Below are 11,781 nucleotides of genomic sequence, written 5' to 3'. Positions count from 1 at the left end.
CATTGAATCACTCCAGGAGCTGCCACATGAGAAATCAATGCTGTGTAACCATTTGTACTGTAAAGAAAGCAGTGAGCTGCCTTTGAATTAAATGGGATTTTCAGATCTGTCTATTGTTTAGGAAAAAAAACAAGTTTTAGATTGTCTTAAGAGCAAGCATCTGCCTTGTGAAAAGCAGAACTGGTTTGTATTGTAACAAGTGCTCTTTCAATAAACTATGAAATACTCTTGTAAGTGTCAGACTTGTCTCAGTGAAATGGAAATCAAACTTGACTGCAGGCTTGTCCTGCTTTTGGTTTTTTATCTTGGGGTTGGGATTGTTTTAGCAGAGTTAAAAAGGTTTCTTTAATTGTTCCTCAGACTGATTCTTGTAGGTTCATCCGCCCTGGTTTTTCAGCTGCTGTGTGGAAAGCAGCCCCCGCAGATCTGTGTCTCCTCTCACAGCTTATTTAAAATAAATATAAAAGAAAAAAAGAGCTTTTTATAGCACAGGGGGCTACAAGCCTTACTCCTCTTCAGTGCTGTCCCATTGTACCATCCTGTGTGCTGTTTATTTAAATTCTGGAAGGAAACTCGGGGCTGGCTGTTCTCCATTTATTTGCTCACTGAAGGCAAAAGAAATGGACTGTTTTGTGCACCTCGAATGCAGGAGGGAATCACACGCAGCAGTACCTTGGCAGGCACCATGTAGATCCAAAGAAATTCAGTTGTTGTACTCAGTGTTCTGCTTTAACAGCTGGTCCAGTCTGCTCTTACAAAGCTTTGCCTACTCCGAGTGTGTGGGGGTGTTTTTTGTTTTGTTTGTTGGTTGATTGGGGTCTTTTTTTGATTTTTCTTTTTTTTTTCCCCTGTTTTCTCAAAATCCGTGATTGTCGTGGCTTTAGATATTTCCATCCCCATGGGGAAAATAACCTTTGCAGTCCCTTTTTGCACACTGATGGAGCTGATGAAGCCACCCAGTCTGGAGCTGTACAACAACATGCACTTGGTTCCAGGGAGTCTGGGCAGGGACCTCCAGGGCAGCTTCTGGATGCAGTTTTTCCCTTTTTCCAGCAGTTGAGGCACCTTTAATTGGTACTAACAATGATGTGTGTACTCTCACTACTCAGCTCTGGAAAAGCTCCCCTGGAGAGCTGACCAGTCTGTCCTGAGAGCAAACAGTCGATGCACCTTCCGGGTGAACCAGCCCAAAATTCAGCCCTTCAGCTCCTACTCAGTGCCAATCATTTTTAAATACTACCCAGCATTGAGTGCTGGGTACAACCTCAGTCCTGCTTAGGGAAATGGTACCTATTTCTTTTTTTTCATTATGGGAAAACAAACTTCAATTATTTTACTTAGTTTTTTCAAGTAGTGTTTTAGTGTGGAGTCAACGAACAGTGTCTGCTTATGTTAAGCATTTATTTATCTAGGTATTTAAATGTACAGAAGATACACTTACTTGGCTCACAAGTCTGAAAATAGTGTCTGCTTATGTTAAGCATTTATTTATCTAGGTATTTAAATGTACAGAAGATACACTTACTTGGCTCACAGGTCTGAAAATAGAGAAGACCAGAAGCAGGTCTTTGTGAGTTAATTTAATGTGCCTGGGTTTTTCATGTGGAATGTTCACAGTGGAACGCTCCTGATTTTTTGACCATTCCCTCTGCAGCTTTTCAGTTTCTCCAAAAGAATCTGAAAAGGTTCTGTTAAAACCCTACTTGAAGAGCTTTTCATTTCTACAATGTAGCTGCTCAAAATGACATTATCAATTTCAGATTACAGGAAACTAAATTCTTTTGCCTTTCCTTGCAAGTGAGAGAAGGTTGTTCGTGTCACTTCACGTCTGACTTGTTTTGTCTGGATTTCAGAAGTAATAGCATTTTCTGCATGGAATGGGAGGGGGGGAAAGATCACAGAAAGTGCCTTTATGTTAAAGAATTTTCAAGGTTATGCTGGGTATTTCAGAAGGGTAGATAAGTCTGAAACTCCTCATCAAGTCTAGAATAGTTTTCTGGTGAATCACTAGGAATTTCAGAAGAAATATCAAAGGAAAGGTGTTTGTTTTGTTTGCAGTTTTTATGCTGCTGGGCTGAGGTTACTTCCAGTGTGAGTGAGTAGCCAACTCAGGGAAGGGAACAGACACAAATGAAGAAAGAGCATTTTTGCCAAAATCAAGAGGAAATTAGAAAATTAAACTGCAGCCCTCAAAGGCCAATATATCTTTTGAGTCCACTTCTCTGTCCCTAAAGGTTATGGGTATTGAACTCATGGTGTTGAAAATCCTGCCCTTTCAAAGGGCACAGCCACCATTCCTTAACCCTGTCTCCAAAAAATATTACCTGTAAACCTAAAGGAATGTCCTTGAGGCTTCTCTCCTTTCCAAATACAGTCTAAAGGCTTTTCTGCCTGACCCTGGGTTAAATTTGCTGCAGTCCCCTCGTGACTGTGTTAAATACTGAACTTGCTGTCCAAAACCCAGTGATGCAGCTGTCTAGGTGAGATGCTTAAACAGAATGGGAGGAAAATGTAAAGCTTTTCTTCTGTAGCTCTCAGACTTAACAATGTGTTACTGCAAACTGGGTGTTGGAGAGGAATTTTAGGATTTGGAGCTGTGGAAGAGAGAAGGTTGGAATACAAGATGAGTGGCTTCAAGAATTCTCCTCAAGGACTCTGTAACACTCTTAGTGAATTGTTGTTGCAACTCTTGTGTAAAAATCTTGAGAAACCAGTTTAGTTTGCCTAATGTATGCCAAAGGTTTATCTTAAAAAAACAAAATACAGTGAGATAGGTTTTGAGACCAGGAGCACGGTGACTGTGTCTGTTCTGATTTGTGTTTGTTTTACCAGCAAATAATTAAAGGCTCATTAGATTATAGTAGCACTTATTTCAAGGCATGATAAAGCTGAACAGGAAGAAAATGCTCTTGTACCAGAAGGTGTTGCTGAAGTGTTCCTTGTGGGGAAGCCACTGCACAGACTTCTCTGCCAGGGCAGGGGTGGTATTTTATCTTCTGATATATTAAATACACATGTGAGAGAGTGGTACTTACATGCCAAGGGGAAAATCGAATTGAAAACAAAATGTCTCCCCCCCTAAAATCTGAAATTAATTTTTTTTGTGTAAAAAGGCAAATCAATGGTGCTGTTAATCCTTCTGCTTGAGAAAATGAAGGTGAATAATCCTCCCCTTTTAAATTTATGTCTGTAATTTTCTCTGTTTCTGCCTCTTTCCTACTTTCCTGAAAGCAGCAAGCAGCTTCCCCCAAAAAACCACCCTTTTCCAACCTTTAGCAAAAGGAAAACCCCAAACATTTTCTTCTTCCAGACACAGTGAGCTTGTAAATCTTAGAAAGCAGCACTTGTGTCTGAATTGCCTTGGCTCTCTCTTCTCTCTTTCCAGGGGGGGTGGCACTAAAGCAGTGCATGTCGTGACCTGGGAGCAGCAGGGGGAGGCTCTGGGTGGGTTTTCCTCGGTGTCTGTCTGTCCCTCTGAGCTTCTGGGCTCTCTCAGCTCCCTCCTGGCTTTTGTCTGTCCTCCTACACGGCCTCTCCTCTCTCCCCACAGGACTATGAGAGTAAACTGCAGGCCCTGCAGAAGCAGGTGGAGACTCGGTCCTTGGCTGCTGAAACCACAGAGGAGGAGGAGGAGGAAGAAGAAGGTGAGTTTGAAGCTAAAAGTAATTTGGGTAAAGCCAAGCCTAAAGGAACAGTTGCTGTAGCACCTCTTTCAATAGACAGAAAACTTGCTCTGGGAAGCTGCAAAATCACTTTGATTTCTTGATCCATAATCCTCACAGCATAAAGATTTAAAATACCTATTTATGGGATAAGTTCCACATGAAGAACAGATACACATCCCTGAATTCAGTTGATGTGTAAACTGGATTAGTTTAACCTCAGGCTTTGGTTTGGTGGTCTTGAATTTGAAGGAATCTCTCTCTTCTTGGCACTGACAGAGTTCAGATGTCTTAAGCCAAAATAACACTGTTGCCTTTGTTTCCTTGTTTTGATTTTGAAAGGGTTTTTTTCCTCCTTGGTAGGAGTTCTCAGCATTCTGTGACATGTCTGTATAATTCAATTTCTGGACAATAAATAGTTTATTCCCATAATACTTGCTTTCATTCCACAGTTTCAGATTTTGGCTTTAATAATGGTAAAATAACTTAAAATAATAGGAGTAGAATTCATTTTGTTTCCTCTGTTCCAAATCTCCTTTACTTGATCATTAAGCTCCAGTACTAAGTTTGAATCCAGTTTTTCCTCACTGAATAATGAAAATGCAGGGTTTTGTTTTCTCTTCTTCCAGAAAAGGTGTTGAGAACTTGATGACACAGTCAGCAGGAGCATTAGATGCTGCCTGTGATGGCTTTGAGGTGAAGCCACAGTGTTTTATTTCTCTGTTTCTTTGCTCTCCCCAGTGCCCTGGACACGCCACGAGTACGAACTGGCCCAGTGGGCTTTCAGGAAGTGGAAATTCCACCAGTTCACTTCCCTGAGGGACCAGCTCTGGGGAAATGCAGTGTATCTGAAAGAAGCCAATGCAATCAGTGTGGAGTTAAAGAAAAAGGTGGGGACGTGCAAAGCAGCTTTTTGAATTTTCTGACTCATCAGTTTTGCTTGTGTAATCCTGCTTCAAATGCTCCACTTGTGCTCTTCAAAGTTATGTCTCTTGCTTATTAATTTAAACTTTAAAAGAGTTTGGAAAATTGTGAGTCTCTGTTTCAGGCTTGTGGCTGAGTGAACATCCCATGCCAGTCTGGCTGATCCATTCTCCTCTCCTTCCTTTCCCTTTTGCTGTTCCTGTCAATGCCATAAACACACGTTCATGTCCATCTCCCCTGGGCCCTGTATTTTCCTTTTTGCTTTCACCTTCCTGTGGTCATTCCTCTTTCCAAGAGCAGTGGGTGCTGCAGGATGTGCTGGGTCTGTAGTTTTCAGACCTCTGCTAGCTGTGACAGCAAAGGCAAGATGCGTGTCCTTAGCTGAAAATCATATTTTTTGCCATTTTGAGACAAACAAAAAAAGTGACATAAAACCCCCCTGAATCTGTTCGTAGAGTTACAAGTCAAACTGGCCTCATCACGGCTTTGTATTAGGTGTCTGTGCCTGACTTCTCAGGACTGAAGTGATGTTCCTTTTCCATCCAGGTGCAGTTTCAGTTTGTCCTGCTCACAGACACCCTCTACTCCCCTCTGCCTCCGGAGCTTCTGCCCACGGAGCTGGAGAAGACCCGGGACAACCGGCCTTTCCCTCGGACCGTGGTGGCTGTGGAAGTCCAGGATCTGAAGAATGGAGCAACACATTACTGGTCCTTAGAAAAACTCAAGTATGTAAACATTACTGGACAAAAAAAATTCCTTGTGTCCAAGGAACTTGGCTGAAAAATTTCCCCCCTTGCCTTTCCTTCTCCATTGCTCTTATTTTTCCTCTGTATCCTCCCAAATGCCAACTTTCTATGTCTTAAATACCAGCTTTCTAGATTCTTTGAATGGGTGCACTTGTTCTCCAGCATCTAACCTCACCTTCACATTTAATTTCTGTCATTTGAGGTTAGATTTTATTTTTTAAATCTAATAAGGCTCATCACAGCTCTTCTCTCTGCATTAATTCTTTTTTTACAGTCCTTTCACTGCAATAATACCCTTGCCACCTGCTTTATAAAACCTGGTAGTTAAGGGCATAATTTGTAATAAAAAGCTCAAATAAAGAAGATTCTGTTTCTCTGGAAGCTACACAAATTCTGACTAATATGAATTATTTCCAACATATGTAAATGACATTTGTCTTTTCCCCGTTCTCTAAATACTGACTGAAGAACTTTTTCCTACTAATAACTTCCAGACAAAGGGTCTTGCAGTGTGAAACACTTGTTCTCTTTAATTAAATAAATAAATAGATAAATGAAAAAAAGTCTGCAGTGGAATCCACTCACTTTTGAATCAAAATGCCAACATTTCTGGAGTGGAATGCAAAGAGCTGCCAAAATTACTCAGCAACATGGTTGGTTGCAAAAAAAAGGGAAGCAAAAAATCTGCCAGAATTAGATGTAAAAGAAGAATATTTAGACTGGGTTGAAATCCATGATTTTTGTGAGCTCTGCAGTGACCTTGCCTACAGGTTTTTTCCCCGAATCCATAACACCTCAGAGCATTAGTGCAGCCCCCAAACTCAGGGTGCAGCCTCTGAGTTTGGTTCAGGCGAAGTCAGCGTTCCCTCACTTGGCGCTCCCCGCTTGTTCCGCTCCGCTCTCTCCTCAGTTTCTCATTCCTGCTTTCCCGTGTGCAGGCAGAGGCTGGAGCTGATGCGGGAGATGTACGACAGGGCTGGGGAGATGGCCTCCAACAGCCAGGACGAGGGCGAGAGCACCATGACGGGCAGCGACCCCTTCTACGACCGCTTCCACTGGTTCAAGCTGGTCGGGAGGTACGTGCCACACCCTCACTGCTGCTGCACTGCCCACTCCTGGGGGAGCCCTGGCTCGGGATGTGGTGATGAACTGTGTGGCCTCTGTGTCACTCGTGTGTTTTGTCCTGCAGGGATTTCTCAGAGGCTTAAAATGCAGTGGAGAGCAGAAAATGCTCTCTGGAGTGTTGCCAGTTCTGGTGTGAACTGGTGGATTCTGATTGGAGTGAACCCGTAGTAAGTTACAAGTTTATTTAAAAGAATGTAGCCAGCTAAATTCTATCCAAAGTCGCTGGAGCAGAGCTGTGAGAGTGTGAAGAACACCGGAAAAGTGGCCCAGGGTCTTACTTACATATGTGGTTGTAATAGTTTGGTCATTCCCTAGGGAAGTATCCGATGGGATTCTTTAATATGTCCTGATGTTGGCTGCACCTTTGCAACATTTTGATTTGCAGAAATGCTGTGTTGGCAATAAGAGTTGTAGCTCTTTTAAATGGATGTGCTCTCAAGATCTTTATGTTGACATTCCTTTTCCATTTGCTTCCTGCTCCGTTCAAGGACACTCTTTCCCCCGACTTTGTTGGCGAATCCCTCCCCTCGCGTTCCGTGGCGGTGCAGGTGGTTTGAAGCCTTTGCTTGTTGTTCAGGTGGTCTCTGTGCTGATGGCAACAAACAGCTGTTAAATGAACATTCTTCTTTCCCCTGGCCCCGGTCGGTGTCCGTTGGCTGGTTCCAGCTCCCCCATATTCCATGGCTGCGTGAACGAGCGCCTTGCCGACCGCACGCCCTCCCCCACTTTCTCCACGGCCGACTCCGACATCACTGAACTGGCTGATGAGCAGCAGGATGAGATGGAGGACTTTGATGATGAGGCCTTTGTGGATGACACTGGCTCCGACGTGGGAACTGAGGAGGGATCAGACCTCTTCAATGATGGGCGCGACCCGTTTTACGACCGATCCCCCTGGTTCATTTTAGTGGGAAGGTTGGTGAGGTTCCTCTGAGAATGGCCAAAAGGGACCAGCTCTTGCTGCAGACTGCAATGGCTTTGCCTTGTGCTACACAGAATATCTGTCAGTCTAGCCAAAATATCCATGAATTGGAATGGCCAGAGAATGAGTGTAGTCCAACATGATGTTTTAAGTTCCCATGTCATCTCATTAAGTTCCCATGTCATAAGTTTTAAATTCCCATGTAGACCTAAATAATAATTGAGAAAATAACCCTTAGATGCAACAATGTGAGTAAATCTGTTTCTAGAGAACTGTTACAATGTGAGCAAATCTATTTCTAGAGAACTGTTGCAATGTAGGGTGACTGGGTTTGCTTCTGTGCAGGATTTAAACATCATTCAGAGAGTTCTCTACTCAGCCATCACAGGATCACTGGGATAGAATTGTAGGATGGCATTTTCTCCTGTAGAAGAGAACCCAAGTATGGTGGAAAGTCTTTAAGTCCAGTCCAATAAACCCATTTTTTTTTGAAAACCCATTTAACATCCTCTGCGTATGAAGAGAAAAGGTGGCATGAGGAGAAAGAAGAATGGTTCTTTCTGGATGAGGAAAAGGGTATTCTCTGAGATGATTTGGCTTCTCAGATTATGTTTGACTCTCTGTGGCCAGTATTACCTAGTGAAAGGTCATCATCACTGCAATTTGCTGGCTGGGAGTGTTTATCAGCACTTTCCCAAGGCCCTGTGCTTGAATTTCTGAAGCAGGTTTGCTTCATGTATTAACCAGTTTGCCAGTCTAAAAACAATGAGGGCATTATCAGACCTCAATCTGTGTTGTAGACCCTCAGGACAGCAAGCTGCATTAAAAGAATGTAGTACTTTGCCTTGTTTCTTCATTAATAGTCTTGCTAAAACATGTTTCTCATGACAAGAAACAAATATTTTTATTTAGTGGCTTGGCTCCCCTCTCTGCTGCTTCCCACTCCCCCAGTGATGCTTTTGTGCTTCCTTGCTTCCCCTGTGAGCCAAAGTCCTGGTTAAAGCAGGGAGAGGGGGGTGTTTGCCACAGGTGTGGTACAAAAAAAAGGCTCCATGGCCAGTGGAAGGGAGGAACAAAGGAGGAGGGACCAGAGCTTGGCTTTGTCCTTCTCTGAGCCTGTGGGCAGGAAAGACTCCACGGGCAGAAAGGTGCAGTTGCCTCAAGTGCAGGAAACTTGGCTGCATTATTTGTGAAAAGGAGGGATTGAGTTTGCTGGTCTTGATCAAGCTTTTAGATCAGTGTAGCTGTGTTGTCAAACCTCAGACTTCATCTGGAGCGGGGCTTGGAACCTCCTCGATCTAGTTTTTGAAACAAAAATTGCTAAAGTTGCCAGAAGTTGCATTAGTCCTGTGGGACCTCTGAATTTGTGCCCTTACGTGCAACGCCTGATAATGTGGTTTATAAGATGTAATTCTTTCAGGTTAATCTGATTCAGGTTGGGAGTCAGTTTGGGAAAAGCCATGTGAGCTGTTTGGGGGTGGCTGTCAGCTTATTAAAGCCCAGGGCCGCTCCCTGCCCCTGCCTTGGCATCCACAGCCTGTGCTCCTGGAGCTCCTTCAGAGCTTGGGAAAGAGTTGGGCTATTCATCCTCATTTCACAGACTCCTCAGGAAGCACAACACAAGCTGAGCAAATACAGTGTAAAATGAGAACAGTTGTGCTTCCTGGCAGTGGCACAAGTTGCTTCCCATTCCCTGTTTTACAGGGAATTCTGAGCTCTGTCTCCATGAACAGACACACGGAGCTGCAGCAGTTCTGGGTGGGAGCTGCCCAGGCTGAGCTGGGAGTTGTAGTGAAGAATGGAGCTGAGTTTGGATTATCTGGGTAGAGAGCTGAGGGACTTTTTCCCAGTTATTGGTTTCTATTCTGTTTCTGTTCTGTTCTTCTGTTGTGCCCATTCTGTCAGCAGAAAGCTGCTGTTAGACTGTCCAGCACCACTGAATAGGAACTATTTTGAGCCCTCAGTGTCTTCCATCGTGAGACTTCTACTTTTGAACAGTGACTTGCAAGGACCAGGGGTGTGTCCATCCACACAGATCTTGTCCTAGCACAAGGTTCAGTTTATAACAAACCCCAAATTCCAACTGTGTACTGGGCCATATGCTATAGAATGTGTAGGACAAGTAAAATGATTTTTAATATTTTTGGGGGTTTCATCAGCAATAACAGGTGCAGGTCATGAAGGAGAGGAGAAGTGGACCCTGTAGTTACTCAACTCCTTGGCCATCACAATTATTTTTTTTTCCTCTCTCTGTGCTATGACTGTCTTTTATTTGTCACTTTTAAAGAAAAGGAAAAAAAGAGCTGGTCCCTTTAGCCATCTCTTCTGGCATGCTGGGCTGTCTTAAAGGCTGATTCTGTTTATGGTGTGACATATCAAGCATTTGTTCTGTTTTTAAGGGAGGTGGGAGAGGACTATGGGGTATTTCATTTAAATCTTGAAGTGTTTATTTTAAAAATATCCACCATCATTCTGAGTTCTGTTGGTTTTGTTTTGGTTCTTTTGAAAAAATCATGTTTGTTCAGTTTAATTTCTAGTTCTGTTGTGAGTATGCCATTCTACCTCACCAATCTTTCTGCTAATCCAGCTCCCCTCTTTCAGTCTGCTGGGCTAAGGTGCAGGGGGACACTTAGGGGATGTTTGGGGAGTGGGAATCCTCCTGGATGAGGGAAGAGGAGGAGGAGAACCTTAAGATTTCGTGCCCTCCTGACCCGGCACTGCCTCGTGCTGCAGCAGATGGAATGGCACTGGGAGCAGTGCTGCTGCAGGAACCAGCTCTGGTTTGGTCCAGCCTGTGTGCAGTTGCTCTCCCTCCCACAGAAGAGACCCAGCATTTTCACCAACAAACAGGAAGCTTAAAACTTCTTGCATTATGTGCTTTTCTTTGTCCAAGTCAAAATGACTCCGGTGAACCGAGTGACTGGATGGAGGGAAGTTAAGGAAGAGGAGAAATAGCTTCTTTTTTTTCCCTTGGGATGGTCACGTTGTAGTTGTTACTCCAGCTGAGTGCTTTGGCTGTCACATGTTGAGCAGCAGCTTCAGAACTTTTGCCATGCAAATAAACAGGTATTTTTGGTTTTCATGCAGGGAATACTTTCACTTTCCATTAGTTTTGGTTTGAGGTGGGAAGGTTTCTGTGGTGCCTGACTCTTGGGGTTAGTGAGACTCCCTTTCACTGGGCACATCAGTGCAAGGCTCTTCGGATTCCTTCCTGTTGGGAAATGTCTCTTCTCCCTGGCTTGAAATGTGGTTTTCAAACAGGGTGTGTTTTTTGTGTTCAGCAATTAACCACACCCCTTCCTGAACTCCATCCCTGAGCCAGTCCAAGTCAGCAATTCCAGCTGCTACAGTTGGAGTCATCTGCTTTCTCAGATGAACATCACCTGAAATGTCAAAGCTGGAAATGAAAATGATATCTTAGAGGAAAAAAAAAATAAAATTAAACTTCTCATTTTGCTACTTTAAATTTAGTCTCTTCTCCCTTCCCCTGCTTTACCAGTGCTTACCTCACTTTGGAGCAGACTGAAAAGGAATTAAATCCTAATCTTAGTGAAGTGTTATGTTGCAGTTGTTTTTTCTGTTGTTGTTGTTGTTGTATGGTTTCCTTCATTTTTTTTGTTTTGCTACTTTTGTAGCCTTATTAATCATTCTCTTTATTGCATTTTGTCATCACTTTGTTTTTTAGTAGCATTATTTCTGTGTCTTTGGTTCACAACTGACACCTCTTTGACCACCTTGTCATTCCAAGAGAATTAATTCATCCCAAGGAGCAGCACTTCCCTTTGGTCATGCAGGACTTGTCCTGGGAATGTTAAACAATAACAGTTACAAATTAGAGGAATTAATTATATGCAATACTAAAGACTGATAAAAAGAACTGCAAGAAGGGAATTAGTTGAACAGATTACTATTGCTTAGTATAATTTAACGTGCATAAGTTGATTAAAATTACATAATTGGTCACTTTAAATTTCATGACTGGTAAAAGTATTGGTTAAACTTTTGTGCATCTCAGTACTTTTCTGAACTCTGAAACAGGTCACTTAATAAGTAAATAAAGGCTTTCATTTCCCCTTGTTGAGAGCTGTTATTTACCTGCCTTGCTGGGCTTCTCAACACTTAATGTTTTGCTCAGACCAATCCCACTGAAGTGTGATACTTCAAAAACTTCCGCAACTCATTGCAGGAACATAAAATAACTTAGTTAAAGAAGTTAGTCTGACTTTTAATTAAAATCTATACAACTAAACTGATTAATTTATTGTTCCAAAATAGACCCTGCTTGTATATAACTTTAAAAGTTAGTGACTGGCAGGATCATCCACTTGTGGGCCTAAATGCTGCTTTTCCTCTTGTAGACTGGAATTCCTGAGGGGTTGCTCCAGAGTACTGCTGTGGTGTT

The 11,781-nt window shown here is 42.9% G+C and overlaps 1 protein-coding gene across 9 annotated transcripts in view; it reads left to right on the top strand.

The window, feature by feature from the left end:
• Window positions 1-11,781, top strand: part of KIF1B (kinesin family member 1B) — an 86,485-nt gene that overhangs the window by 48,090 nt on the left and 26,614 nt on the right. For 6 of the 9 annotated variants that reach the window (XM_027730914.2, XM_027730911.2, XM_027730913.2 and 3 more), the window contains 5 exons: window positions 3,551-3,644; window positions 4,404-4,552; window positions 5,133-5,311; window positions 6,271-6,408; window positions 7,124-7,372. In XM_027730914.2, the coding sequence (XP_027586715.1) occupies window positions 3,551-3,644; window positions 4,404-4,552; window positions 5,133-5,311; window positions 6,271-6,408; window positions 7,124-7,372 (809 nt within the window). The remainder of the gene's footprint in view (window positions 1-3,550; window positions 3,645-4,403; window positions 4,553-5,132; window positions 5,312-6,270; window positions 6,409-7,123; window positions 7,373-11,781) is intronic. The other 3 variants (XM_027730917.2, XM_027730916.2, XM_027730915.2) reach the window with 1 other exon arrangement.

Source organism: Pipra filicauda, unplaced genomic scaffold (assembly GCF_003945595.2).
Source record: "Pipra filicauda isolate LSUMZ 115617 unplaced genomic scaffold, ASM394559v2 scaffold87_size3191425_pilon, whole genome shotgun sequence".
Lineage (NCBI taxonomy): Eukaryota > Metazoa > Chordata > Aves > Passeriformes > Pipridae > Pipra > Pipra filicauda.
The sequence above is the reverse complement of the archived record's forward strand: the minus strand, read 5'-3'. Positions and strand labels throughout refer to the sequence as shown.